Source organism: Lithobates pipiens, unplaced genomic scaffold (assembly GCF_037356315.1).
Source record: "Lithobates pipiens isolate NorthernLeopardFrog02 unplaced genomic scaffold, aLitPip1_a1.2 Scaffold_8, whole genome shotgun sequence".
Taxonomy (NCBI): Eukaryota; Metazoa; Chordata; class Amphibia; order Anura; family Ranidae; genus Lithobates; species Lithobates pipiens.
This window is the reverse complement of record NW_027507903.1, coordinates 665,111,674-665,125,773: the sequence shown is the minus strand read 5'-3', so window position 1 is coordinate 665,125,773 and position 14,100 is coordinate 665,111,674. Positions and strand designations below refer to the sequence as shown.

Here is a 14,100-nt window from a genome sequence, read left to right as displayed (position 1 = left end):
GTATCTCTGGCACACAGTGTCAGTGCCAAGATACATCTGACCACAGACACGTGGTCTAGCAAACAGGGGCAGGGAAAGTATATAACTTTTACTGCCCACTGGGTGAACCTTCTGATGGCCGTCAAGCATGTAACCCGTGGCACCCGTGTAGATTTGGTTTTACTGCCACGGATTGCATGCAGGCCTACCTCTTCTTCTCCTCCTACTCCATCCTTCCTCTCCTCTGACTCCTCCTTTTCCACTGCTAGCGTCTCTTCTGCTGCACTGCCTAAGATCCCCAGAACCTATTCGACATGCCAGATGAGACGTTGCCATGCTGTGCTGCATCTGTTGTGCCTGGAAGCCAAGAGCCACATTGGCCCTGCACTCCTTTCAGCTTTGCGTTCAGAGGCAGATCAGTGGCTAACACCGCTCAATTTGACAGTTGGTAAAGTGGTGTGTGACAACGGTGCCAATCTGCTTAGCGCATTGAAACAGGGCAAAATTACACATGTGCCATGCATGGCACACATCTTAAACTTGGTCGTGCAGCGATTCGTTGTCAAATACCCTGGGGACCAGGACATCTTGTGGCAAGCAAGGAAAATCTCGGCCCATTTCAGAAGATCTTACGCGGCAATGGCTCGCCTTGCTGACATTCAGCGGCGACACAATCTGCCGGTCAGATGTCTTATTTGCGATTGCCCGACGCGATGGAACTCAACCTTCTATATGCTTGATAGGCTGCTCCAGCAGAAACGTGCAGTTAATGACTACCTGTACGAACTCTGGGGCAGAACAGGTTCTGGGGAGCTTGGTTTTTTTCACCGCGCCAGTGGCTGCTCATGCGCAACGCATGCAGGCTGCTCATGCACGACGCATGCAGACTTCTGCAGCCATTTTAGGAGATCACCAAACTGGTCAGTCGCAGCCATGGCACCATCAGTGACATCGTACCTTATGCCTTCTTTATGGAGCGTGCATTGTGTTGTGTCATTGATCAAGCCGTGGAGGAGCAGGAAGATAAGGAAGTCCCAATGCTGGATGAATTCCCGGGGGGGGGGGGGGGCTACTCTATCTGAGATAAGTCAACAACAGGAGTCTGAAGAGGAGTCAGAGGAGGATGGTGGCGGGGCAGATGAGGAGGAGCAAGAAGAGCATGCTTTAAACCTTTCTGGGATCCCTGTGGTTGTCCGTGGAAGTGGAGAGGAGAACGAGGAGGACGACATTATCCGGGATGATGAGCAGGAGCCAGGCCGCTTAGTGAAAATGGGGGCCTTCATGCTCCAGTGTTTTAACAGGGACCCCCGTATAAAAAGCATAAAGGTCAAGGACCAGTACTGGGTGGCAACGTACTTACACCCCCAGTACAAACACAAAATGGCGGAAATGTTACCACCTTTACAGAGGGCTGTCAGAATGGAGCACTTATAGGCCTTGCTTCGAGAAATGCTGCATTCTGCTTTTGCATGCGCTGGCAGAGGAGGAATTCCCACTCCCAATCCTACAGCGCCTGCAAGAAGAGGGCGGTTTGAAGATGTGTTGGTGACTTCTGATATGAGGTCATTCTTTCAGCCGACCCATCGACAGGTGTCATCCGGATCCAGCATCAGGGAACGCCTAGACCGACAGGTGTCCGACTACATTGGGTTAACGGCCAATGTGGACGCTCTGAGAAGTGATGAACCCCTGGATTACTGGGTGGGCAGGCTTGATCTCTGGCCAGAGCTTGCCCAATTTGCAATGGAACTGTTGGCTTGCCCCTCGTCCAGTGTCCTGTCCGAAAGGACGTTCAGCGCAGCAGGGTGGATCGTGACCAATAAGCACACTCGCCTAGCTCACGACTGTGTTGACTACCTCACATTTATAAAAATGAATGAGGCATGGATCTCGGAGGAATTCAACACATGTGACCAGTAGACCATGTATATGCATAACTCTGTAAATGATTTATTTAATCTAGCACACAGACCTTTTTTCTATTTTGGCTCACTTCCTTGTGCAAAAAAAGCGCACCGTACTATATGCCCGTACCCTCCTGTTTGAAGAGGTTGAGCGGTGTCATATTTTTGGGTTCCGCAGCGAGTTGCTGGTATCAGTGCTGGTGTCAGTGCTCTCTATCTCGGTGCTGGTCTGGTGTCGGTGCTCTCTATCACGGTGCTGGTCTGGTGTCAGTGCTCTTTATCATGGTGCTGGTGTGGTGTCAGTGCTCTCTATCACGGTGCTGGTGTCAGTGCTCTCTCTCTATCTCGGTGCTGGTGTCAGTGCTCTCTCTCTATCTGGGTGCTGGTGTGGTGTCAGTGCTCTCTCTCTGTGCTGGTGTGGTCTCAGTGCTCTCTATCACGGTGCTGGTGTCAGTGCTCTCTATCACGGTGCTGGTGTCAGTGCTCTCTATCACGGTGCTGGTGTCAGTGCTCACTATCATGGTGCTGGTGTCAGTGCTCTCTATCTTGGTGCTGGTGTCAGTGCTCTCTATCTCGGTGCTGGTGTGGTGTCAGTGCTCTCTATCTCGGTGCTGGTGTGGTCTCAGTGCTCTTTATCAAGGTGCTGGTGTCAGTGCTCTCTATCACAGTGCTGGTGTCAGTGCTCTATATCACGGTGCTGGTGTCAGTGCTCTCTATCACAGTGTTGGTGTCAGTGCTCTCTAGCTCAGTGCTTGTGTCAGTGCTCTCTATCTCAGTGCTCGTGTCAGTGCTCTCTATTACAGTGCTGGTGTGGTCTCAGTGGTCTCTATCACGGTGCTGGTGTGGTCTCAGTGCTCTCTATCATGGTGCTGGTGTCAGTGCTCTCACGGTGCTGGTGTCAGTGCTCTCTCTCTATCACGGTGCTGGTGTTGTCTCAGTGCTCTCTATCACGGTGCTGGTGTGGTCTCAGTGCTCTCTATCACGGTGCTGGTGTCAGTGCTCTCTATCATGGTGCTGGTGTCAGTGCTCTCACGGTGCTGGTGTCAGTGCTTTCTATCGCGGTTCTGGTGTCAGTGCTCTCTATCACGGTGTTGGTGTCAGTGCTCTCTGTCTCAGTGCTGGTGTCAGGGCACTGTGCCCAGAGCCCACCCAATTGTTTGACGATACTGAATGAACATTTGCTATTGTGACACTGATTCTCCTCCTGGTCAATCAGGAAATCAGGTCCTGAGACTCGTTTCCCAATTGGCTGAAAGGAGAAACGATCCTATTGGCCTAGGACAAGGAGGGGGGAGACACGCGGCCACCTTGATGCTGAGTAAGCGATGCAGGGGAAGCCACCGCCTGTTGCCTGGAGTGAAGCGCTGCCTGCTCCATAGATGGGGTAAGTGCGGGGCTGGTAACCAACCGGCCCACTGGGGAGGGGGAGGGTAGCTGTGGGTGCATTGTTCCCCCCCAAAGAAATATACCACCTGCTGCCACTGCTCAATGCATGGAAGTTACAGGCCACTGCTCTTTTTGAATAGTAGATATACTCTCCTATTTTATATTGAGTCATATTATTACTATGTCTATTCTTCTTTTCCATTTTCAGTTTTTCCAAACTTGACACAATGATATTGATCCTGACTGAGGGATTTTCCCTCTTACCTCCTTCGTGGACTCATAGGAGACTAACCTTAGAGGAGTTGACTTATCTATTCCAGAAAGCGTACAATTGATGGTTCATATAATTTTGTTCATCACTGTCTTGATGATTGTATGTTTTACCATTATAGGGCTTAACTGTTGTTATCTTCCTGATGAAGCAGGCATGGACCGGTGAAACACGTCAAAATTACAGCACACATTTTACCATCCAGGCTGAACAGGGATGATGAGTGATGATATATAATAGTATCTCATGTACTTGTATTCTTTACATGCATTATTGTTGTCTTCTTAAATGTCATATATGTTTTTTAAAACATTTGTAGAATAAAACATTGCCCTTTTATACGTGGTTCCTTTAAAGTCCTCTCTCTCATAGTTAGGTTTTTCTCTGTAAATACAATTCATTAAAGATGTGGTACTGGATGCTTGTGTCCAATAACAAGAAGGTCTCCTATTGGATTCCTTCTTCCCATTAGCTAGTTTAACTTTCAGATTTAGGGTGGCAAACACCTACAAATGGTAGTTTATGTATCCAGCCACAAGTTATTTCTCTTGTCAAATCTTTCTGAATTTAAAAGCTCTCTCTGTTGAATTCAAAGTCAGATGGGAAAACAATCTGGCACTCAGGGTGTGGTGCAATTACTTGTGGAAAAGTATAAGAAGGATATTGCACAATTTGATGGAGAAATCCACATTTTGTACTCTGACAGCGAGGAGGTTGTTTCACACAATCTTTTCACCACCAAAGGTATGGAACTAAAATAACACTTGGGGGAGGGGGGGGCATGGTCGGTCATGGAGTAAGATGGCTTATCCACACAACTCCACTCAGCTTTAGGACAAGTAATGGCTCTCAGCACTTCCCAGCAACACCTCTCCCCTCCCTCATACACCAGAGGGGAGCCCTCACTCTTCGCAACTGGATGGTATGTCCAAAAAGAATAACGGTCTACACAAGCTGAGCCGTCTCATGGAATATTTCCCTCAGCTGACCATGCAAGAAACTAAAGAGGGCGCTGGAGTGGCGCCTCCTGCCTCCACACAGCACACAGACAGCCCGCAGGGAACTGCTGGCAATTTGGAGCCTATGGACAGTCTCACACCAGAACCTAGCTCTCCCCAGTAATCACCCTCAGACAGAGGTAAGAGGGCAGCACTGTCCCCAGCTCTTTCTCCTGCTAAGGAATCCCTTCTAAAAAAAAGTACTGGGAGAATCGATCAGATTCCCTAGAAGCCCTCCCTGCCAGTGACCAGGCAGCATCTGACCACACTTTAAAGCTCATGCTGCTTTCTCTAGAAAGAGACCTCCGCAAACTAACTGCCTTCCTCTCTTTCCACACTACAGAATATAGTTGACCAGGTAGAGGAATGCATGGCTGACCTAAAAAAAAGTGGTGACAGAACATATTCTGGTTTACCACGAAATGGCGGATGCCTGTGATCACCACACTGAAGAATTTTGTTTCCTCCAAGCCAAAGTAGTTGATCTAGAAGATCGCTCCAGGAGGAATAATTTCAAATTCAGGGGCATACCAGAAACCATTAAACCTCCAGAGCTAATTTCCTACCTACAACAGCTATTCCTCCTACTTCTCCCACAGCTAAGCCAAGCTGACATAACCATTGCCTCACCCAATCATCTATCTGCTTTTAGCCTGCGAGACGTATTGGCCCGCATTCACTTTTTTCAAATTGAAGAACGTGTAATGGCGTCAGCTCATTCCATCTTCCCATTACCGGAGCCGTCTCCCTCTACATTGATATCTCCGCTGCCACAGCTCAAAAACACAGACATTTTTTTCTCAAGTCACCACAGTCCTTTGCAACCACAATGTCCACTTCAAATGGGGCTTCCCTGTAATCTGATAGTGACTTTTCAAAATTAAACTACCACTTTTTTCACGCCTAAAGAAGGCATTAAAGTGTTTGTAAACCCTTACATACCACTTTAACCTACAGGTAAGCCTAGATTAAGGCTTACCAGTAGGTGCAAGAAATATCTCCTTAACCTACACGGTTAAGGAGATATTTTCCTAAAAAGGGGCACCTATGTCTATGGCGCATGCGTGCCGTAGAAACCGGCGCAAGCGCACTGAGCATGCCGTCAGTGAAGGCTAACATGCCGTCACTGACGACTCCCATGCGCATGCGCCGGAGTGACGTCATCGCTGCTCCTGCCACTCACAGCGACGGAGCAGCGATACCCGGAAGGAAGATGGACGCTTTGTGCAACAGGGGACAGCGGTGACATTGCTGGCTGCTGTGTCAGGTAAGTGACACATAATGGGCTACTATACGATGCATAGTAGTCCATTATGCTTTACCTTTGCAGGGAAACAAAGAGGAAGTAAACCCATCAGGGTTTACTTCCTCTTTAAATGGCTGCTAAATTGGGGCCTGCTCAACACTCCTCTACCTAACTCTCAAATGCATCAGTCACCAACAGCACTCACTCTGAATCCATGTCACAATACATCTGCACCAACCCATCGGTAACTCTGGCTACTTTATACACCTGCCAGTTGCAGGATGAGTCCTGTTATTTTCAATATTCATTGCACTTGAACTTGTTTTTTTTCTGATTTTGCACTCTCAATGAATGTCCTAGATGAGTGTGACACCAATTTTGCTTCACACTCTTACCCCCCCCCCCCCCCCCCTGAGAAATAAGAGGTGCTAAGCACCCTCTCATCATTTATCACCTTATTTTGTTTGTATTCAAATCCTGTTTTATACTATACAGTTTATTACTAAGTTTAAGCCAAGTTAATTGTGGATTGATATTATCCTGTTCTTTTTTATTACATATGTTTTTTTCTTTTCTGTTTTCATCTCAGTGTGCAACTCTTGAAGGTGTAACTCTTGAACTCCTCACCCCCTCTAGTGGTAAATGTACAACATGTCTCTTACCATCACATTCATCCATGTCAAAGGCCTAAACTCTCCATTTAAGTGGAGTCATGATAGCTGTAAGCTCCTCGGTCTCCTTCCAACTCCTTTACTCAGAGCTTGACCCTGATGGCAGGAACACCATCCTAAATGCCTCCATCAACAACCACAATATGACCATTTCCAACATTTATGCCCCAAACACTAATCAAAAGCATTTTTATAAGGTTACTATGAAGAAACTGGAACCCTTTAGGCAAGGACCCTCAATCAACATATTTTGCTCTCCAGATGAAGCCACGTGGTAGGTGGTGTAACGCATAGAGGTAGAACCTGGTGGTGACATGCGTAAGACCTGTTGGATTTTAAATATGTTATATGCTGTTTTCTTATTGAAAAAGGGGTGAGTTTAATAGATTTAGCTGGGTGGGTGAGGTTTATTCCATTTAACACTTGGTACTGCACTATTGGAGGCACTTTATATTTTTGCATGTCGGTCTGGAGTTGCTGGTGATCATCACAGAGTATACGAGGTGCAAAGCGTGGTTGATCCCTGCAGGACCTTGGTGGGGACCATTAAAGATCAGCGTGGAGCCTTTTTCCTGATGGGAATTATCATTAGTTGTGAGCGAGTTTGACCCTTTCAGTTCCCAGAAGAGGTGAAGCTGTTATAGCTGCAAAGGGTGGGCCAACTCAATATTGAACCCTAAGGACTAAGACTGGGATACCATTAAAGTTCATGTGTGTGTGTAAAGGCGGTCGTCCCAATACTTTTGGTAAAATAGTGTATATAATATATAACATAACTGACCCCTGTTGTGTCCAGAGCACCTGCACCAATCACGGTATGTCATGCCTAGACAGACACCTTTCTTGATGTTCTTATCATCCCCCTACATAACAGCTTTATTCTTTATCATAGCGCCCCATCCCGCCTCTCTGTTCCCATCCTGCACTCTGTCTGGGCTGGAATGCATGCACATTTCAACATAGAGGACCAAAATCTAGACTGTCCCCTCCTCTCGGGATTGCATCCTCCAACGTTTTCTTTTCCATTACGTGAAGCAGCAATTGTACAAATCTTATTTATAAAAAAAAAAGAAAATCTCCATTTGTATCCATTTATATCCATCATCAATTAGATCAACATGACACATCCTAGATGAACATTGTGGTTTTATTTTAAGCCAGCAGGTGGTGCTCTAGTCTCCTTTTCACCTGTAAGCCTTCCATTCTTCTCAGCTGTGCTGAAGGAAATTCCTGTTATTTACACATCTCAAAATTTTCATCATAGCAGTGACTCTATCGTTATGACAGCACAGACTGCGCCCTTGTCACAGCAGTGACTCCGCCCCTTTCACAGCAGTGACCCCTCCCTTATCACAGCAGGGACCCGCCCCTTTCACAGCAGTGACTCCTCCCTTATCACAGAAGTGGCTGCACCTCTTATTACACAGCCCAGTACAAGGATTCAATCAGACTGACCGAGCACTAAAGCAAGCAGTTGTACTGTGCAGTCACTTTATCTAAGACACAGAGCTCTGACAGTCCTTAATCATGTGATGCTTATATAAATCATATATAATAATACTGACCCCGCCCCTTATAATTTTTTTTTGATTATTAAGAAAATTTAAAAACAGAGAATCTTCATGCAGCCCGTTCATTCTATGTATGTCATGAACAGAACACGTATGATCCTATCATCAGAGTCTGCGGATTGGCTGGGATATCCTCCAATCAGTGTCGGTTCGCCGCTCGGGACTGTTCTTGGCGCCTGCGCTCTTCAATCAGAAGCTTCTGAAAGACACAGAAGAGTTGCAATCACCCCCAAATAAATGTTCCACCACTTCCAACATGATAGAAAGGGGCATCTGAAGGAAAAAATAAAAAATTGGTTTTGATTTTGATGGGACAGGAAAGGGTTGGACCCTCTGTCAGGATTTAAATGCTGACCATGTCCCCTCTGTGGAGATTCACCTCCGATTTGTTCTGGTGACCATTAAAAGTGATGAGAATATTCCACAAACTGAGTTGTTACCAGAACCTCGAAAAGAGGAGAAATCTCCCAATGGGGACAATTGTTCTGCTGACAATTGTCTGAAAGGAGAATTCTTTTTGGAGTGATTTCCTCTCACTTCCTGTTGTGTCTACATGACAGGAAGTGAAGGGAATTTTCTAAATAAGAGATACAAATGAGAAAAAAATCAAAAATATATATGTAAAAAAGCTTCAGAAATGCTTTAGCAGTTTTTACTTTCAAAATAATATTTTATACACAGAGCTGCCACTAGAGGGCACTCCTGTCTGTGTGAAGATCGGGATGTGAAGATTGATCACAAGTAGATTGGACCGTTACACTAAGCTGCCTCTAGAGGGTGCTCCTGTCTGGGTGATGATTGGTCACAAGGTTTAAGAGGAAGTAAACCCTGATGAGTTTACTTCCTCTTTCATTCCCTGCAAAGGCAAAGCATAATGGACTACTATGCATCGCATAGTAGCCCATTATGTGTCACTTACCTGACACAGGAGCCAGCGAAGTCGCCGCTGTCCCCTGTAGTCCGCCGCATCCATCTTGTTGGTGGGGTCTCTCCGCCGCTGTCATTCGGCGAAGCCGTCACTACCGCGCATGCGCACGGGAGCCGACACACGCGGCAGCTCCGTCGCTGAGAATGCCGCGCTCAGTGCACCTGCGCGCTGCTGTCTTCAGCGCATGCGCCGTAGACACGGTGCCTGTTTTCGGTATTGCTTGGACCTACAGGTAAGCCTTAATCTAGGCTTACCTGTAGGTCAAAGTGGTTTGTAAGGGTTTACAACCACTTTAATCCAGCCATGATAAAGAGTGGTCACTAAAGACCAGAAAAAAAAATGCAGATAACACAGGAAGTGTACAGAGGACACGGGACAGATAACACAGGAAATGTACAGAGGACACACGACAGATAATACGGGAAGTGTAAAGAGGACACGGGACAGATAACACAGGAAGTGTATAGCGGACACGGGACAGATAACACAGGAAATGTACAGAGGACACACGACAGATAACACAGGAAGTGTACAGAGGACATGGAACAGATAACATAGGAAGTGTACAGAGGACACACAATAGATAACACAGGAAGTGTACAGAGGACTCGGGACAGATAACACAGGAAGTGTACAGAGGACACACGATAGATAATACAGGAAATGTACAGAGGACACACGATAGATAACACAGGAAATGTACAGAGGACACATGACAGATAATACAGGAAGTGTACAGAGGGCACGGGACAGATAACACAGGACGTGTACAGAGGACATGGAACAGATAACACAGGAAGTGTACAGAGGACACACGATAGATAACACAGGAAGTGTACAGAGGACTCGGGACAGATAACACAGGAAGTGTACAGAGGACACACGATAGATAACACAGGAAATGTACAGAGGACACATGACAGATAATACAGGAAGTGTACAGAGGACACGGGACAGATAACACAGGACGTGTACAGAGGACATGAAGATAGGGAGAGGATACAGTACAGATAATCTCCCACATTGCAGTGATCTCTCCATCCTCACACATATTGCAAAGTTCTCAGGCTCAGACTCACAATGAACAAGGTGCAGGCCATCAGCATTGCTTTCATGGGGACATGGAGGTCCATCGGGAAATTGATAGTATAGTTTTCTTTAGAGCTAAATCCCCGCCATACACGTGTGATGACCCCAATTTGAGTTGCTTTGTCCGTAGATAGAACCTGGAGAGAGAAGACAGGGGAGCATGATCATGATGACCACCAGAGTGTCTACATGGAGAACAGCAATCATACAGGAGGACATTACACCATTTCTATATAAAGGCTTAAATATTAACAGTTCCTTTTCCTAGAAAATTCTCCAAATATAACTGAATCTATTTATGCTGGAAAAAGTACCGTAAGAAACTTCCCTTAAAGTATTCTGATACCTCATAATTATCCCAGCTGCACAAGTCACATTTGGTTTTATAGTCTCCCTCCTCCAACTCTGCCAGCATCTGATTTTCTGAAATCTGTGTTCTCTAAAATAACTCTACAAGGAGTCTTCATAAGACAGACTGCTTCCTCCTTCATCAAATTTCATACTTCCTTCTACTTCCCTTCAGACATTGTATGATGGAGAAGAAGGTTCAAGCTGATGGGTCAAAGTTCAACTAAAGTCAAAATGTTTTATTTTGGAAGATTTCCCCTCTATTCTTGTTCTGGTGGCATCACAACTGAACAATTTACATGTATCCTGTCTAGAGGAATGTCTTCAGCAGTGCAGTTGCCCCTGCAATCATTTACTGATTATTTGCTTTGGACATTATTACAGAAGATATCAAATGTTGGAATCCTGCAGATTCAGAGGTGACCAGAATGGTGAACCACAAAGTACATTTTGGCAGTTCAAAAACGCTATACTATACAGTGAAATGTTTGTGGACCCATGTCCATCACACCTATATGAGCTGGTTGGATATCCCATTAAAAAATCATGGTCATTTATATGGAGTTGCCCCACTTTGTGGCTATAACATCCTCTACTCTTCCTCAAAGACTTTCCACAATGTTTTGGAGGATGTTTGTGGGAATTTGTGCCCATTTGTGCCCATTTGTAAGGTCAGGTACTGATGTTGGATTAAAACACTTGGCTCACCATCAATGTGCCAACTTATCCCAAAGGTGTTCAGTAGGGTTGAGGTCAGGGATCTGTGCAGGACACTTGAGTTCCTCCACACCAAACTGGTCAAACCGTGTTTTAACGGAGTTGGCCTTGTAGACAAGGGAACAGTCATAGTGGAAGAGAAAAGGGTCTTCACCAAGCTGTTACCACAAGGTTGGAAGAGCACAATTGTATATAATGTCTTTGAATGATGTAATATTAAGAATAACCTTTGCAGAGAACACCTGAACTCATTTAGAAGTAGAGCCAAAGGTGGAACACGGATAGACCGGGTTGGCCTGGGAAACATAAGATAGGGTAACAGGCAATAAAAGGCCACAGTGGGTGGTGGGACAGGTCAGGAACTTTGATAAAATGTTAAGGCACTCCAGCAAGGCCGGGCGGTGTCAAATAGTCTCCCAGTACCCAGAACAAAGTAGTAATGATGTTATTTAAATACATATACATATGAAGAACTTCAGCTCAGTTCATGAAACAACAAAGAGTTCAAATAATACATTTCAAAGAAACAATCAGCCATCCACTGATCCAGTGAAGGTATCTTGAAAACTTGACCACACACTTTGTGCCTTCCACCAGCGACAACAATGGCCTCTTACCAAATTAACTGGATCCCCATAACAGAGATGAAACAGGCATGTTCATCAATGACCATCCAGGCATCCAACCACGGTGAAAGGACTCCACCAGCCTCAGGCTCCAAAATTGGACTAAACAGCCTTTATACTCATAAAGGGTAACAGGGGCTGCACTTATTTATTATAAAAAAAAAACATATACTTACAAAGATAAAAACAGACACAGCATGTAACAACAAATAGTAGTGCCTCACCGGTGTCCACCTAGTGGGCGTAGTAACATCACAATTTAAGCACGACTCATTTCAATGTAAAACAGCCTCATCAGGGGAACAGTAGCACAACAAGTGACATCTAGTACAGTTTATATAGACTCTGCTGCTTCTACTGTAATGCCCATAAATATAACTAGACCTACCCCAAAATAGCTCTGGTCAAACACCAAAAACTAAAGAAGAAATGTGGACAAAAACAATTCTCCATAGTAAAAGAAGGGAAGAAAGGAGTATAAAAAAGGTATCCATAGAGGATCAAACACAAGAGGGCAATTCAATCAAATTGAAGGGAAATAGGACTTATCATAAAATAATTGTATACCTAAGTATACAGTATATGCCATCTATTGCTCAAAAGCCAATATGACAAATAACCACTTCAGCCCCGGAAGAATTGGCTGCTCAATGACCAGGCCATTTTTTGTGATTTAGGACTACGTTGCTTTAACTGACAATTGCGTTACATTTGATCACCTCTGCGGTTTTTATTTTTGTGCTATAAAAAAAAAGAAGAGCAACAATTTTGAAAAAAAAAACACAATAATTTTTACTTTTTTGCTATAATAAATATCCCAATTAAAAAAAAAAAACAATTTTTTTCCTCAGTTTAGGCTGATGTGTATTCTTCTACATATTTTTGGTTTAAAAAAAATCACTGTAATCAATGGAATCGGGAAGGCATTCTTAATCGTGACACGATTGAGACCCCTATAATCTATACAAGGTCTCAGTTCAAAAAGAAGAAACCAGCACCAACAGGAGACGAGGCTTTGTGAATGAAACCTAGAGAAAGTGAGTCAGCAACATACTCCCCCATGGCCTTATCCTCCAAGACTGACAAAGGGTAAACTCCGCCACAAGGAGGTATGGCTCCAGGTTGAAGGTCAATTGCGCAATCATATGACCGGTGTGGAGGCAAACTACCGGCCTGACCTTTATCAAAGACATCGCTAAAATCACAGTACTCCTCCGGCAGGGAGGGGAGTGAAGCGGTGCACAGGACCTTGGATACCTTCAGGAACTATGTCTCACTGCATTGTGGTGACTAGGAGAGAACCTCAGCACGGAGCCAATCAAAAGAGGGGTTGTGCCTCTTTAACCAAGGATAACCAATAACCAGCGGAAACCTGGGTGAGGAAATAACTTGGAATTGGATTATCTCATGGTGAAGAGTCCCTATGGCTATGGACAACGGAACCGTCTCATGAGTCACATGGGCAGACTGTAAAGGTCTCCCGTCAAGAACCACAATGGCAAGTGGGGTGTCATGCAGCTGCAGCGGAATCGAGTGCTGCGAAACAAATGCAGCATCAATGAACAGGCCTGCAGCCCCAGAGTCGATTAGAGCCTGTATCTCGATGGACGACTCAGCCCAAGAAAGGGTGACCGAAACCAGGGGCTTATCCTTCTGGATAACTGGGGACGAAACAACGTCACCTGAGGTCTGTCCATGAAAGGACCTCAAGGTTCGGGCGTTCCCTGGGTGGGTAGGACAAGACTTCAAAAAGTGACCTGCCTGGCCACAATAAAGGCACAATCTCTCCCTCTTCCTAAAGGCTCTCTCATATGCAGAGAGACGCGTGAAGCCCAGGTGCATGGGTTCATCTTCACTGACCGACTTGGTACCAGGAGGCATGGGAGGTGAGGGAGACATGGGTGGGACTACAAAGCTGGGAGGCAAACGTACAGGAGGCTTCTGCAAGTGCTCCTTAAGAGAAAGTCTTTCTCCGAGTCTGGTCCAATGAGGATGGCAAACAAGATCAAGCTCTCAGCTCAGTGGGTATATCTCAGGCTGCTATCTCATCCTTGATGGAATCCGAGAGACCATGAGAAAAAGCAGCCATGAGGGCCTCATTGTTCCAAGCAACCTCTGCTGCCAGAGTACGGAATTCAATGGCGTAGTCGGCAACAGTTCTCGTACTCTGTTTGATGGACATGAGGCACTTGGCAGCAGAAGCGGAGCATGCGGGAATGTCAAATACCCTTTTAAAAGAGGCCACAAACTGAGGGTAACTCAAGACAACAGGTTTTTGCGTCTCCCATAGAGGGTTAGCCCAGGCCAAGGCTCTCTCAGAAAGCAAGGATATCACGAAACCTACTTTGCTTCTGTCTGTGGGAAAC

General features: G+C 45.6%; 1 protein-coding gene across 1 annotated transcript in view; it reads right to left on the bottom strand.

Moving 5' to 3' along the window:
* Positions 1-7,537: 7,537 nt before the first annotated feature.
* The window catches only part of LOC143964246 (phospholipid scramblase 1-like), a 72,928-nt gene continuing 66,365 nt past the window's right edge, over positions 7,538-14,100 (bottom strand). The window contains exons 7-8 of the mRNA XM_077473948.1: positions 10,034-10,180; positions 7,538-8,225 (exon numbers count right to left, since the gene is read on the bottom strand). Coding sequence (XP_077330074.1) covers positions 8,166-8,225; positions 10,034-10,180 — 207 coding nt within the window. The 3' untranslated portion in view covers positions 7,538-8,165. The remainder of the gene's footprint in view (positions 8,226-10,033; positions 10,181-14,100) is intronic.